Below are 17138 nucleotides of genomic sequence, written 5' to 3'. Positions count from 1 at the left end.
GTTAGTAACACCTTAAAATGAGTCAGAAGGTCTATCTACGTAGTTGCTAAGAGCTGACGCTGACTTGATGGCACATAATCAGTTAAAAAGAGAACAGTATCTTGAATTGTACTTCAGCAAAGGATCATTACCTTGTCGTGGTGCTGGAGCTTGAGCACCTCAACGATGCCATGAGCTAAACCGTGAAGGGCCACCCAAGACGGGAAGGTCATGACAGAGAGGTCAGACTAAATGCGATCCCTGGGGAAGGTAATGGCAACCCACCCCAGTATTCTTGCCGTGAAAACTAAATGGATTGGTACAACCAGAGATATGTTGGTATACCATCGGAAGATGAGACTCCCAGGTCAGAAGTTGGTCAAAATGCTACTGGGGAGGAACAGAGGATGAGTTCAACTAGCCCCAGACGTGATGACGCAGCTAGCTCAAAGCTGAAAGGACGGCTAGCGGCCAACGGTGCTGGTGGTTAACGGCGAATCCGATGTTCTAAGATCAACACACCATTGGAAGCTGGAATGTAAGATCTATGAGCCAGGGCAAATTGGATGTGGTTATTGGTGAGATGTCAAGATTAAAGATAGACATTTTGGGCGTCAGTGAACTGAAATGGACTGGAATGGGCCACTTCACATCAAATGACCCCCAGATCTACTACTGTGGACAAGAGGACCATAGAAGAAATGGAGTAGCCTTCATAATTAATAGCAAAGTGGCTAAAGCAGTGCTTGGATACAATCCAAAAAATGACAGAATGATCTCAGTTCGAATTCAGGGCAAGCCATCTAACATCACAGTGATCCAAATATACGCCCCAACCACAGATGCTGAAGAAGCTGAAGTAGAGCAGTTCTATGAGGATCTGCAGCACCTACTGGACAACACGCCTAAAAGAGATGTTATTTTCATCACGGGAGACTGGAATGCTAAGGTTGGCAGTCAAATGACACCTGGAATGACAGGTAAGAATGGCCTGGGAGAACAAAATGAAGCAGGACATAGGCTGATAGAATTTTGCCAAGACAACTCAATGTGCATAACAAACACTCTCTTCCAACAACGGAAGAGACGGCTTTATACATGGACTTCACCAGATGGACAACACCGAAACCAGATTGACTACATCCTTTGCAGCCAAAGGTGGTGGACATCTATACAGTCGGTAAAAACAAGACCTGGAGCTGACTGTAGTTCAGATCACAAACTTCTTCTGGCACAATTTAGGATCAGACTAAAGAGATTAGGGAAGACCCACAGATCAGCTAGATATGAGCTCACTAATATTCCTAAGGAATATGCAGTGGAGGTGAAGAATAGATTTAAGGGACTGGACTTAGTAGACAGGATCCCGGAAGAACTCTGGACAGAAGTTCGCAACATTGTTCAGGAGGCGGCAACAAAATACATCCCAAAGAAAGAGAAAACCAAGAAGGCAAAGTGGCTGTCTGCTGAGACACTAGAAGTAGCCCAAGAAAGAAGGAAAGCAAAAGGCAACAGTGATAAGGGGAGATATGCCCAATTAAATGCAAAATTCCAGAGGTTAGCCAGAAGAGATAAGGAATTATTTTTAAACAAGCAATGCGTGGAAGTGGAAGAAGACAATAGAATGGGAAGGACAAGAGACCTCTTCCAGAAAATTAGAAACATCGGAGGTAAATTCCAGCCAAAATGGGTATGATCAAAAACAAAGATGGCAAGGACCTAACAGAAGAAGAAGAGATCAAGAAAAGGTGGCAGGAATATAGGGAAGACCTGTATAGGAAGGATAACAATATTGGGGATAGCTTTGACGGTGTGGTCAGTGAGCTAGAGCCAGACATCCTGAAGAGTGAGGTTGAATGGGCCTTAAGAAGCATTGCTAATAACAAGGCAGCAGGAGATGACGGCATCCCAGCTGAACTGTTCAAAATCTTGCAAGATGATGCTGTCAAGGTAACACATGCTATATGCCAGCAAATTTGGAAAACACAAGAATGGCCATCAGATTGGAAAAAATCAACTTATATCCCCATACCAAAAAAGGGAAACACTAAAGAAGGTTCAAACTATTGAACAGTGGCACTCATTTCACATGCCAGTAAGGTAATGCTCAAGATCCTTCAAGGTAGACTTCAGCAGTTCATGGAGCGAGAATTGCCAGATGTACAAGCTGGGTTTAGAAAAGGCAGAGGAACTAGGGACCAAATTGCCAATATCCGATGGATAATGGAAAAAGCCAGGGAGTTTCAGAAAAACATCTATTTCTGTTTTATTGACTATTCTAAAGCCTTTGACTGTGTGGACCATAACAAATTGTGGCAAGTTCTTAGTGGTATGGGGATACCAAGTCATCTTGTCTGCCTCCTGAAGAATCTGTATAACGACCGAGTAGCAACAGTAAGAACAGACCACGGAACAACGGACTGGTTTAAGATTGGGAAAGGAGTACGGCAGGGCTGTATACTCTCACCCGACCTATTCAACTTGTATGCAGAACACATCATGCGATGTGCTGGGCTTGAGGAATCCAAGGCTGGAGTTAAAATCGCTGGAAGAAACATTAACAATCTCAGATATGCAGATGATACCACTTTGATGGCTGAAAGTGAAGAGGAACTGAGGAGCCTTATGATGAAGGTGAAAGAAGAAAGTGCAAAAGCTGGCTTGCAGCTAAACCTCAAAAAAACCAAGATTATGGCAACCAGCTTGATTGATAACTGGCAAATAGAGGGAGAAAATGTAGAAGCAGTGAAAGACTTTGTATTCCTAGGTGCAAAGATTACTGCAGATGCTGACTGCAGTCAGGAAATCAGAAGATGCTTAATCCTTGGGAGAAGAGCAATGACAAATCTCGATAAAACAGTTAAGAGCAGAGACATCACACTGACAACAAAGGTCCGCATAGTTACAGCAATGGTCTTCCCCGTAGTAACATATGGCTGCGAGAGCTGGACCATAAGGAAGGCTGAGCAAAGGAAGATCAATGCTTTTGAACTGTGATGTTGGAGGAAAATTCTGAGAGTGCCTCGGACTGCAAGAAGATCAAACGGGTCCATCCTCCAGGAAATAAAGCCAGACTGCTCACTTGGGGGAATGATATTAAAGGCAAAACTGAAGTACTTTGGCCACATAATGAGAAGACAGGACACCCTGGAGGAGATGCTGATGCTAGGGAGAGTGGAGGGCAAAAGGAAGAGGGGCCGACCAAGGGCAAGGTGGATGGATGATATTCTAGAGGTGACGGACTCATCCCTGGGGGAGCTGGGGGTGTTGACGAGTGACAGGAAGCTCTGGCGTGGGCTGGTCCATGAAGTCACGAAGAGTCGGAAGCGACTGGACGAATAAACAACAAATTTTGAATTGTACTTGGAAACATATTGGCAGCCACAGCGTAATAATCACAGTGTAAGGTTTCACTGGTGAAGAGGTTTTCGCCCATTAGCCTGTGGGCTGTTGCTTTCTGTACCAACCGCCGTAGTCCGGTATCAAGATAGTGAAGGCTTGTGTCAGAATCTTAATTGGGTGTCCCTGGGTCTATCCTAATCAATACTTTAAAATTGTTTTTTTTACATTTCCCCATATTTCCCCTTCCTATTTTATTTTTTAATCAGGTGGCAGGTCCATAGGGATGGAAGAAGTGATTCTTCATGCATGTCATGACACCGTCACTCAAACACTGTGAATTAAGTCCTGTAGTTTGCACACAAATTGCAGAATGTGCAATGACATCATGGCCTAGGTTGGACACCTGTGATCTCTATTCGGCCTTTCTAAAACCAAATCTGCCTCTTGGGGCAAAAAAAACATTAAGAGAGCCTTACCCCACATTCTTCACCATGTACCAAAGACTTGCTAAGACTGTCCATTTAGCCAAGTAGACATTTGTGGACCCAAGGGGAAATAGGATTGGTTGAACCAAGAAAATATTACCCAGTTAGCAGATCCAATCATGTCTCAACTTGAATGCCCTGAATTGGTGGCATGTTGATCAGGCCCTGTCTGAAAACATATAATTGGAAGGAGTATTTATGATGTATAGCTAGCTAAATACACCCTAATGCAGAAGGTGCTGCACTGTTTGGATTCAGTGTCATAATATCCTTCTAAAAGCAGCCACCATCTGCAAGCAAAGCTCTTTTTGCAACACAGTCAGCAGACAGGGGTCGGTTGGAGACCAGTTTTAGCGTGACAGTATTGCATATTGAAAAATCTCTTACCTGGAGAGATAAGTGCTTGATGGTGTAGAACTACAATAGCTGTTTCTTTGATAAGCCGTGATATCTCAGCAATACATTTTTGGTTGGCGGGATCTAATCTGAAGCCAGTATTATATCATCCCTAATAGCTTTTGGATGGGTAAGGAAAAGTAAAGAAAATTATATTATCGCTTATGGTAAGACAGAAAAATATTAAATGCTTGGTTTATTTCCCCATTGTTCAGCCCTGTTAATTTTCTTATTCATTGCACACCTTTCCTAGATTCTTTTGACACCCCTTGACCCACCGTTTTGCAGTCTTAAATATTTTACTACAGAGCACTTAGAATATGTACGGGCATGGTGGCAATCTCCCGAGGTCACCTGTGAGTTTAATAAAAAGGTGCGAACCAATGCTTCTGTAACACCTACTCTAGATTCCCAGTACATATTTTTCACTGAATCTACCGTTAAAGGCTGTTAACCTATCAATTGGTAATTGCAAAGGTTAAGGGGGCTTGTAGTGCGAAGCTCCTAACATAAAGAAATGGTGTGTCAAATCCAGATGTGACACTGTAACTCAGCCAAGGTGAAAAGAAAACTGCATCTTCAGAAGAACTTAGCTGTGTAATTCATCCATTTTTGTTTTATTTCAAGGAGTCCGTTTTCCAGTCCAGACACAGGGCAGCATTTGCACTGCAGCATTCTTTCGTGCTGGGAACAAGTCAGGTATAGATAATCCCCATTTGATTGAGATGCTGGTAGTTTTCCTGCAGTGAAGCAGGCCCACCTTGGCTAGGACATAGGGAACTGCAACAAGCCACATTTAAGGCATGCTGGATTTTATAGAGAAAAAGTAGATATAGAGGGGAGAGGAGATATGGTACATACCTTTTAAGTCCATCCTGGCAGACTGTGAGTCTTACTGAAGAGGAAGTTAACCTCGGGGCACCATAACTGGTTGATGGCATCTAATCTAATTTTCATATCAAACCCAACTGTTGTTGTTTTTTCCTTATTCCATCTTTCTAAGGAGCCCTGTGCATTCTTTTAGCAAGTGTGAAGGCAGTAGACAACTTCTAATTCTACAAGTGTCGCAGAAGTACAATTCCAGCATCTGCCACCATAAGCTACCCTTCCTGATGGCAGTTGATATTCAGAAACATATGGAGGGCCACAGGTCAACTAGTGAATACCCTGGCTGGGAGACTCTAGCCACATTTTTTCAGCAACTCCCCAAAACCATAGGGCATGTGGGGAGCCTGTGGTAGTACACTTGCTATAAAATTGAGAGTTTCCTGTAGCAAAAATAGGCCCTTCATCCTGGATTTCTTGTTTGGGAAGCTAGGCCAGTCTACAGGGAAGAGCAAGCATTGTATTCTGAAAACGGCAAGGATTTGGAGAGGTGCACTGGTACGTGAACATTTGAGCATACATGCTCACGTATGCCTCCAATATGCACATGCACCCGCACACACTCACACCCCACTGTGATTTTGACTCCTTTTCCTGGGAGAATGAAAAAGACCATAAATGTTTCTACCCAGTGAAGGGAAAGGAGGTAGCTGTGCTTCCATTATACAGGATAATGGAAAAGCAGTGATTTGGACTTCTGTGCTGCCAGGAATTTGGTGAGAAGATGGAAAGGAGCTTTGGCAAAAGCAATAAAGCCTTTGGGCACTGAGTATAGATCCCTGCCCACACTTCTCCTTCCCCCCTTTTTTTTCCAATATAGGACTAAATCTTCAGGCTGGAGAGAACTCCATTCAAATAATACTATTAAGACTGCGGAGCATGGAAGCAGTGCGAAATCGTGCACTTTTTCTCAGTGAATGATTTTTATCGGACTGTTTTGATTGCATTGTTACTTTTTAAGCTGCTTTGGATGGCTTTTAAGTAGAGAAGCTGATAAAAACTCTTTAAGTAAAAGGAATAAAACTCAATTCCAGTTGACCCCACAGAGTTTCAAAATGTAATGCCAAGGTAAATATAGAATGAGTTGCCAATCGAAGTATGAAATATATCGCCCAGAGTGGCCTTGGCATGTGGTCAGTCATTTGGAGGGCTTGTGTTTGCTAATGTATAAATGACTTTGCCACAGAACTCTGTTGTGCTTTAATCCATCTGGGGGAAAAATGAAATAGCTGGAATGGAGAAAGAAAAATGGTTACAGTTCTGCAGAGCTTCCAAGATTGTGTTGCATATAAATTTTAAAAATGAGCTTGAGCTTGGAGATAGAAATAAATAATATACGTCCTAGCTACTCAAAAGCCAGGATGGGAGAGAAATTTGCCCTGTCCATGTTTCAGTGCAAATGTACCCAATCCACATTACCTAATCTATACATCAGCTTTCCTCAGCCAGATGTTGTATTGATGCATTGGGACTACATCTCCCAAAATTCTCAACTCTATATCCAGAAGGCATCAAGCTGGAGATAATGGGAGCACAATTATAGGTTGTTATCATTTGTTGTGATGCAGTTTGCAACTCAAAAAAAGATATAGAAAAAACTATTGGGGAAAGTGGGCACAGTTACATATAAAGAACACATGGTTCTATGTAGCTTGTAGAAATGCAGAATGGGTACAAACATTTTGGTACTGAGTTCAAATTTTAAAAAGGGTAATTTCATGAGCACATTTTTTAACAACCTATGTATGAAGCCAAATGTGAGCTCCATTACCAGGCTGATGTTGAGCCTATTCTTATTGCCAGTTGACTAAGACCTCATAACAATTGGAGTTTTCCAAGAATATTTGTGTGGTTTACCAATAAATAAAAGGAACAAAGTAAGTGTGGTTTATCATTAAATCACAACTGGGCCAGGCAATCTTTCAGACAGAGGATGGTCCTTTGTAAAGTTGATCACGTGGACCATCTGAAGGGAAGTGATGATAAAATCAAGTTTAAGTGTGGGACTTTTTTAGAACTTTCCCCAGAAATATGAACCAAAGTAATTAATGCATCACTGAGGAAGTGTTGAAAGAATAAGATACAAGATAATTTGGGGACCTGTTGAAATCTGCATTCATTTGCATTCCTGACATGCCAGTTTCCTTGGCGGAATAAGCCCAATATTCACTTGACTTGTCACAATAATGGTGAGGATTGTAAAAACGTAACTGTTATACTAGGGGTGTGAGGGTGCGTGTGTGTCAAAAATGTCAAGATGGTGGCCACCAGCACCTGATTGAAGCCCCACCTCTTTTTTACATGCAAGACGTGTAAAAAAGGGACAGGACTCAAATTGCACATTCCTAGCTACCATCTTGATTTCTTTGGCAACCACCTCCCTTGTGGTTCCCTTATGTTACAATAGTAATGTACACGTGTGTGCTTGTTTCAGAAGCATATGAGCCATAAAATCAAACTGTGATGTTTGCTCTTTTCTAAGAAGCAAACAGTATAGCTTTGGAAAGTGTTGTTTCTTGGATTGCTGGTCTGTTTCATGAGAGAGCTTTGGCAGAATTGAATCTGCTCATCCAGTGAGAATATCTTGGGAAGGCTGTTAAGAGACCCTCTCCATCTGAGATGAGGGGGACATGGACAAGATGATAGGCCTTCTCTGGGGTGGCCCCCACAGTTAGGAGCATTCAGCGGTCCTTAAAGCTCCTGTCCTTGTGGTTTTCAGAAAATCTTTCAAGATAATTTCTTTTCATTGGGCCATTAACCCTAGCTCAGTTTCATTGATTTCCATCTTGGGGGGGATGGTTGATATGCTAATAGCTGTTTTTTGTAATGTTGATTCATTCCTATTGTAGCTTTTGTACTTCTGCCATGTTGTTACCCACCCACAGTCTTTTGATTTGAGCTGGATATAAAAACTGTAACATAAATTGGATCTCTCTGCCCATCCAGAGCGGTCTTGTCTACACCGACAGGCAAAAGCTCTGTAGGAGATTAGACAGGTTAAGAGGGAAGTCTTGGAACATGTCTACCCAATATATTTAGGGAATGATGTCCTAGATCCAGGGCACCCAGGCACGTCTTCTGCAACACAGCTGCAACTTTTACATTCTCCTTCATCATTCCACCCCGTGGCCTCTATATATGCCCATAGCAAATCCAGGGGGAGGGGGGGGGGACTTGAAATGTGCTTGATTTGAGGTCATTCCAACCTGCTTTACTTTCTGTTTCCCTCTTTGTTGTCTGTTGTTTCTAGATGCATCATCCCATTCAGATGAAACCTGCAGATAGTGAGAAGTCCAACGGTAGGTGATAAAAGAATTTCTCACTTAAATATTTATTCATTGATCAATTTTCTGCCCTGCTGCAACCATAGAAGACTCTTAGAAAGCTCACAGTGATAAGCCAAACACAATAATCAAACCAAAAAGTTTACAGATTAAATTAATTTAAACACCCATAAACAATACATCGTATCACACCGTAAGAACCCTCTGGAAATGCTTGCCTTCACCTTCCATCTCCAGCAAATGAGGGGCAACCAGCCGCTTCTCCAGGGCCAAGCCATAGATAGTTAGCCTTGGTAAGGCCAGAGCCAAATCCAGCCTAAGAAATGAATGTCACTAAATCTTAAGCAACAAAGGCACAATACAAAAAGGGGGTTTTCCTTGTTTGTTTTTTTAGGCCAGGCAAATGGTTGTCAACGTCTTAATCCTTAATACTGACTTCATCAGTGCTTTCCTTCAAATAATCGATGGCTGCCCTCTTAGGGGAGCAGCAAAACACCTGTGAACAGCTCAGTCTGATTCTAGCAACTCACCTCTTGCATAGCTTCTTTCAATGGATCGTCTGCGTTAAAAAGCCACCTTTCAACCCGTTTCAGATTATGCCAGTGAGGTCATATGGAAGAGTCAAGGTAATATGGGATAGAATGAAAGAGCATTTTGTACCCAAAAAGGAAATACTTAGAGTCCATTACTTTATTAAACCACAGTACTGGCAATTTGACAAAGACTATTTTATGGCCCAATTGAGCAGAATATTTATATTTGATGTCTCAGGTCAGCCCATGTCTCCCACTTAAGCAGGCCTTGGCAACCCTTTCAGGCAGCAAGTGCCGTTGTACCATTTCAACCCCATGGCGCACATGGCAGGAAATTAAATTTAAAACCAATTAAGAGTTAACAACAGAAATATTTTGAGTTTTTCCCATGTAAGAATACTGGAATCTCATAGGAGCTGACCTTTTCCACATATTTGGGCTTTTATAAAATTTAAGTTTGGTTTCAGCAGGAGGAATTGTAGCAAGCTATCTATGGTCCTTGAGCCTTTTTGATGACATTTTTCAAGAAACACAGGAAAACTGTAGCAAAGCCCTAAAATGAGAGCCAGTTTGGTGTAGGGGTTAAGGCACCAGGCTAGAAACCAGGAGACTGAGAGTTCTAGTCCCGCCTTAGGCACGAAAGCCGGCTGGGTGACCTTGAGCCAGTCCCTCTCTCCCGGCCCAAGAGCCAATCAGGAGTAGTAGGAGAGTTCTAGTCCCGCCTTAGGCACGAAAGCCGGCTGGGTGACCTTGAGCCAGTCCCTCTCTCCCGGCCCAAGAGCCAATCAGGAGTAGTAGGAGAGTTCTAGTCCCGCCTTAGGCACGAAAGCCGGCTGGGTGCCCTTGGGCCAGACACTCTCTCAGCCAAGAGCCAATCAGACATGGTAGGAGAGTTCTAGTCCCGCCTTAGGCACGAAAGCCGGCTAGGTGCCCTTGGGCCAGTCACTCTCTCAGCCAAGAGCCAATCAGGCATGGTAGGAGAGTTCTAGTCCCGCCTTAGGCACGAAAGCCGGCTGGGTGCCCTTGGGCCAGTCACTCCCCCTCTCTCTCTCAGCCCAACTCACCTCACAGGGTTGTTGTTGTGGGGAAAATAGGAGGAGGAAGGAGTACTAGGTATGTTCCCCACCTTGAGTTATTTATAAAAATAATAAAGGTGGGATAAAAAATCTAAACAAACAAAAAAATACATTTGTAGAAACAAAGGTTTAAAAATAATCTTTCCCTTCTTCAAAATAGGGAAATGAAACATCACAGTTTGCCTCTATATGTGGATAGCCTTCCCCACTTCTCAGTAGGGTTCCCGTACTCCCAGACACACAGTGGGCCCCCCAGCTTGCAAAGGGTTACCCTCTGCTGCTGCGTGGGCTCACCGATGAGGCATGGTGAGTCGGGACTGACAGCAGAGCAGTTCTTCCCCAAAACTGCTTCCTTGTTTCAGACTTTTGCCGTGTGCAAAACATGCCGTAAGTTGAAATAGGTCTGAACAGCAGAAGGGGCCTTGCTTCCTACAGTTTGCTAAGAGGCATGTCAAAGAACTCTCCAAGCTCCTTCAACTGCAAGAACTTGGCTATTCCCACATGGCAGAATTATTCGCAACGGCTCCCTTCCAGGATATGTCTCGGCTCCTCATTCATTATTAATCAGGGCAGAAGCCACGCACTTGGAGATTTAAATGTCTGCAAATGTAAATGATGGCTGGGCCCTCTCTCCCTCTGTCTCTCTGCAGAGTTTGGCAGAGTTCCTTTTGTTTCTTCTTCTGCGTTTTCTTTTTTTTTAACCTGTTTTGGAGAGGTGGGGTCATCATTATCCATGCTTCCTGCTGTCTCGGTTCTCCACAGATTCTGCAAAGCTCAGAAGAGAACCTGAATTCTCTTGGATTTTCTCTTCTGAAAAGGGTGCTTACATGACAACCGCAAGCACAGCAATGAAGCAGAATTTAACTAAAATTGGTTGACATCCCTGTACAACGGAAGGCATGCTCAAACCAAGGGTATTCTTTAACAGACGGAGGAATCCACCATAGATCAAGATGCATATCCAGGAAGGTTCGGACCTGAACAGATCTTATGGGTTTAGGAATAACCTTACATAAAAACCAAAGGAAACAATGAGGGCAACGGCCAAAAATGAACTGAGCCATCAACAGTTATAAACACAATCACACTTCATTCACCAGCCCCCCAGAATTCTGCTCTTTAGCCCACCAGGGAAAACTTGGAGAAGCAACCATGTAATTTATTTATTACTTGTTTGTTTTCTATCCCACCTTTACTATTTTTATAAATAACTCAAGGTGGCGAACATACCTATTACTCCTTCCTCCTCCTATTTTCCCCACAACAACAACAATCCTGTGAGGTGGGTTGGGCTGAGAGAGAGGGACTGGCCCAAGTCATCCAGCTAGCTTTCGCTTTCCCTATGGGTCAAATAACATTTAAAGGTGGCTTTTTTTTAAAAAAAAAATGCTTTTCTTTTTCTTTTAATAAGAATTTTATTAAGTTTGAAACAAAGATAAAAACTACCCAAAAAAACAAAAAAAAACCTACAAAAAAAAACTAAATGAGTGTGAAACACAGGAAAAAAGAATTTGGAAGATTCACCAAAGAGGTGACTTCCAACTTTCAACAACAAGGATATACAGCAATTTCCATAATCCATCCCTTACTCTGTATCAAACCAAGATCACATTATTTCTATAAATCCTTCCATTAGCAGATACACCAAATCACTAATGTAATTGCTCCTTCCCCTTATATAAAAGGGGAAGGAGCAATTCTTTAGAAATATATATATTTCTAAATCAACTTCCCTCCCCCACAAAACAAAATTTATTTAATTATTTCCTTCCTACCACTATTCTATATATTTCTGTCCACTATAATAGAAATCAAATTATAAAAACATTTAAATTGTTTAAGGTTTCCCTTGACATTAAGTCCAGTTGTGTCCGACTCTAGGGGGCGGTGCTCATCTCCGTTTCAAAGCCGAAGAGCCGGTGTTTGTCCGTAGACACTTCCGTGGTCATGTGGCCGGCATGACTAAACGGAACGCCATTACCTGCCAGCCGAAGCCATACCTATTAATCTACTCACATTGGCATGTTTTCGAACTGCGAGGTTGGCAGGAGCTGGGACTAGCAACGGGAGCTCACCCCACACAGATTCAAACCGCCGACCTTCCGATCGGCAAGCTCAGCAGCTCAGCGGTTTAACCCGCAGCACCACCACGTTAAATTGTTTACTTTCATAATTAATAATACTCTAACAATCTTAACTCTATTAAACCTAAAACCAGCAATTATTATTATATCTCATAGATCTTAGCAATCAAACAAACCTTAAAAGCAATCCAGTAAATCTTAATCCAAATCATTAAAGGAAGATGAAATCATACAAGCCTTAATATCAATCCAAATAAACATTCTTAATTCTCTACCCCACCTCAAAATAAACCAAAGCATTTACATATCTCCATATTACACACAAGGCATTTTTCATACAGAAATCAAACAGCCCAACTGCCCCCCTTGGAAACTCAGACTTCTCAGCAAAAAACCTCCCACAGAACAGAGCTTCTTCTTTTCCATAAGATTCCATCAAAAAACAACTCCATTTGTAATTTGCAGCTCAGACTGTTTCTTTAACCCCTTCAATGCCAAAATGTAATTGTGTCCTGGCATTTCAACAAAAGTTTCAATCTCACTGTCAGTAGAAACATCTCTATCTTTATTAAAATCTTCATCTTCTTCCACAACATCCTCAGCCAGATGACACATTTTAAAGCTGATATTTTCTGCAATGTCCCAGATATCTTGCAGAAGAGCTTGACATGTGTCATAAAAGATCTGTTTAACCTCACAGCAAAGCTCACAACAGAACTCTGAGAAAATCTCTTTAAAATCCTCCATGTTTCAGACAGTAGACTATGGCTCCCCCAAGATACTTGACTGACAAACATAATGAGTTAATGGAAAATCTCTGAAACTTGTTGACATAAGAGAAAGTATGGTAACAAGCAGCTCCCAGGGAAAGTGGAAACAGAAAGCTGAAGATTCAAAACAGCAGATTCAATGTGTAGAAAAACATTAAATCCTTCAAATTCAATACAAAAATAATAACAGGAAGACAATTATTTATTCTCAGTCCTCCTCAATATCCAAATGGGAAAACAAGCCAAAGCTTTAAAAGGGTTTTGAAAATTAATCCCAAAAATAACGACAAGCACCAAGAGAGATTGTTTTTCCTTGCTGTAGAAAGTCTCTCTTAGGGTACATCACATAAGAAATATATAAATTGGGTGATTTAGACATGGGGTGGCTTGACCAAGTGTCCCTTAAGGCTACAGCACGGCTTGGAAATGATGATGTCCTGGACTCGTGGTGGCTCTTACCTGATCAGCGCGAACTCTGTTTGCGATTCTCAGGCTGCAAGTAGCAATTCCAGAAGGCATGTGGGATGATTCTGAGCATTTTCTTTCCATGAAATCACTCTTGGGCTCCAGGAAAAAGCCTGCCTGAGCTCCCACCCCCCAAAAAACGCCACTGTCAGTTCTGTCTGCGGACCTCGCAAACACAGCTGTTCAGTCAGCCATGTCCCCACCAGAAGTCCCATTTTTTGGTTGTTTTTTTTCTTGAAGAAATTGCACAGATGAAACACTCACGGTTTCTTCAGCTCCAAAGTACCAGTTCAGGTTGTCCTCTTTCAGCCTGCATTTTTGTAAACCATCTTCAAGTCAACCTATGCTCTAGGAAAATACAAAATATGAAAATTCATTCATTTCTTTTTATGTTATTTTAAAAATCCCAGATTTAGAACAGATTATGTATAATTCTATATGATGATTTCTGCAAATGGTCCATTGGCTGTTTAAACACCTTATTGTTCTTAACATATTTGAAAACGATAATATTTGAATGATTCTCTTTGTTGAGTTCTCTGTGGGAGTGGCGCAGACAACAAGCCATATACAAATCAAGTAAAATCACAGATTAATTTATCTGCATTTGTTTGATCCTGTGCACAAGCAATTAGTTATTTAAATCTATTTGAAAGTGAGAGGACTAATGTCAAATACTTGTTATGCAAAAAGAAAGAGTTACGAGCTTTCACATGAATGAAGATGTTGTTTATTTTAAAATATATTTTTCACAAAAAAGAAACAAGGGTTGGAGGAGAAAGGAAGAAATTCTTAATCCTCTTTTGCATAGTAGTTTCCTGCCTCTTCCCACTTTTTTGCACTCTTGCAATCTACCATATTCTACCTGGATGCAATGCGGCCTGAATTAATTAACAACTTCCCTTGCCATGTATTAGTGCTAACATATGGCATTTAATTACTGCTACCAACTCAGCACTTTGTCCCTTTAAAATTTTCAAAGTCTTTTCTTCCAGGTTTCTGCAAAGTCACAGAACAACTGCCTAGCAGGCCTTTTTCAATCTCATTTTCTATGAGTTGTGTGTTTTCTCTGAGCTGTTTGCAAGAGACCAGACAGTCTAGCTATTACTTGATACCACTATAAAGTGTTGGAGATGTTCCCATAAAATCAGTCACAAAGGGCCTTGCCAGTCACAAAATACCCAGTTATCAGAAATGGGTGATGCTTTGCCAATGCCTTTAGAGGGATGCTATCTTCTACCCAGGATGCTATTTTCAACCCAGGTGATTTGGGGGCAGGCTCTAGTCAGATGGACACATTTCTACCCAAATCACCAAGCTGCAGCCACCCCCCACCACAGAGTCTATGAGAACTATGTGGAGTTTAGAAGCAAAATAAGGGGAAATTGCCTGGCACTTTGACTTGCTGAACTTTGCGTTGTGCCAGCATGCTTGTTTGTGCATTGATTTAAATGTAAAAGAATATAATTGTTTGGGTGTAGGCTAAATTCTAGCCTAATATTTTCTTAATTTTTTATTAAAAGAAGATTTACAAAGATTTTAAGAACTACAGAAACATAAAGAAAGGAAATAGAAAAAGAAATAAATTGTAAAAGGGTAAAAGAAAAAGTGAAGAATAACGAAAAAGGAAAGAAAAAGAAAGGTATCTAAAGGAGCAACTTCTGATCTCCTTTGTGGTTTTTTGGGGGGCAGCTAATATTTTCAAAACCCTGTGAGTTTATTAAGGGTAAAGGTGAAGACTCCCTTGAATCAAACTGAAGTCTTGGTGGCTTCATAGACATGAAGCTTTCTTGGCATCAAGATGGAAGGGGTTCACCATGGTCCTCTTCTGGGATGTTTCTTCAACTTCTCAACTTAGCCTACAGCCCTGGATTTGCTGATAATCTCCCATCCAAGTACTAATGATGTCTTTCTTTGCTTACCTTTGTTAGATCAACCAGGGTGGCAAGGGACTTCCACTTAGTTGGGTAAATTAATTGGTAGACCTGCAGAACCTATTTTATCTCCATAAATGTTGCAGCCTTGGCTTAGAAAAAGGCTTGATGAATGGCCTCTTTGCTTATCCATCTTATACTAAGCAAGGCGCACTTGAATTCGGCTTCCCGGAACCTTTATATGACTTAGTCGATGAGTCTGATTAGGGATCAGGCCAATGGGATCAGGTTGGCCAGTGGGAACTGTGGTCCAAGATGTGGAAGGATCTGGTCCAAGATCTAGAAATCTTGGTTTTAATCCCAGAACAATAGGAGGGTTGAGCAAATCCTTGTATGAAGGATAAGGGCCTTTGGGTTAACTGCTATCCTCTCCAGACCCAAGAATGCTAGTTCAAAATCAGGATCTCATGGTCCACATATGAAGAATATAAGATTTTATGTCAGATTAACGTAGTGGTTGGGTTCCTTCACTGAAAACAAATGGAACTGTTTTTTACTCAAGAATATTCGTTTGCACTCACAACTACTACCAACTGCTTCCAATTGATCTCTCAGCTGCCTTTGTAAATCATGGGAGCAGATCTACATACATATTTTTTTGAGTTGGCTTGGTGATCTTTTTTTAGCTCTGAGTCAGTTCTTTGGATGTTTAATTTACTATGAAATCAGCCTCCAGCTAAAAACTGTGAAATCATTTTAGTTAATTTGCCCTATTTATCAGTTTACTAGTGGAACTTGAGTCGGCCAAGAGGGAATCTGCCATCGACAGCATTTTTGAAAATTAAGGACAAAAACCCTTGCTTTTTGTTCCACAGGGTGGGGGGAGAAAGCTAAATCAATGACTAGTTAAAAGCTGGCAGCCTTTCCATGTAAACAGGCCTGAAAGATAAGGAGAGGAATGACATTTCCTGCACCCCTTCTACACCCCTTCTACAAACATACACTTTTAATAAAATTTATCATAAGGCTTGTTCTGTTTAGACAAATTGTTTACCTTTGAAGTTCAGGTTGGAGATGAGTTGTGAGTTGAAGAACCAACACAAACAGCTCTTCATGTTATTTAATACAGTGGCATATACACCTAGCTGTAACTACAGGCCCAATATCAAGTCCTCCTTCCCTGAAGTGGAGTGAATTTTAATACATATTCTGATGATATCGTTCTATGTATTGCCTGGGCAGACCGGCTCACACACACAAACACACACAAACTGCTCCGTATCGCTTGCTGACAGTAGGGAAAGCATGAAGGGATGAGCAGATAGTCTGCTTTACACTGAGAAGGTGGGTGCATGGTAATTAACACAAGGCTGCAATTTAATGGTCTTTGGACACATGAAAGCTTGAAGTGTTCCACAAGATGACACTGCATATGCTGACCCAACCATCAGTTGAGCTTGTCCACCCTCTTACTCTTCCCAATTTCATGATGTCTGGGATTTCTGAAGGAGACCAGTACCTTCGTTCACTTGGCAGATAGCATGAGTTGGGACTATTACAGTCCTATTAAAGCTGTCCCTGTGTTCAAGTGAATAGGAGTACTCCTTTCCTACAGACCTTACAGGGAATAAGAATGGCTGTCAGGAGGCCAGGTCAGTGGAGGCAACCCCATCTTTTACCTGGTTTTGAAGACCTCACATGGTCAGATAAACATCTGAACAAGAGTTTTGCCCAAACATGTGCATTTCATATTGTTCCTGGGATGTACATGTAGTTATGGGATTACTGTGTCTTATTTTACAAGGGACAATATTCTGTCTGAAAGACAGCCTTCTATGAAAAGGGCAGTCAGAAGACAACTGAAGGTAACCTCTGTCTGAAAGGCTATCTGGACCAGAACTGGTTTAAAAATGAAGCAGCATAAGGAAATACAACATGGGCTTTGAGGGGGTCCATTGACAAGGG

General features: G+C 41.7%; 1 protein-coding gene across 3 annotated transcripts in view; it reads left to right on the top strand.

Annotated features, from left to right (window-relative positions):
* Positions 1-17138, top strand: part of CELF2 (CUGBP Elav-like family member 2) — a 330160-nt gene that overhangs the window by 217383 nt on the left and 95639 nt on the right. For all 3 annotated transcript variants that reach the window (XM_063309524.1, XM_063309523.1, XM_063309522.1), the window contains exon 4: positions 8338-8386. In XM_063309524.1, coding sequence (XP_063165594.1) covers positions 8338-8386 — 49 coding nt within the window. The remainder of the gene's footprint in view (positions 1-8337; positions 8387-17138) is intronic.

The sequence above is a fragment of the Candoia aspera genome, chromosome 7 (assembly GCF_035149785.1).
Source record: "Candoia aspera isolate rCanAsp1 chromosome 7, rCanAsp1.hap2, whole genome shotgun sequence".
Lineage (NCBI taxonomy): Eukaryota > Metazoa > Chordata > Lepidosauria > Squamata > Boidae > Candoia > Candoia aspera.
Note: the sequence above shows the minus strand (reverse complement) of the source record. Positions and strands in the feature narration are given on the sequence as shown.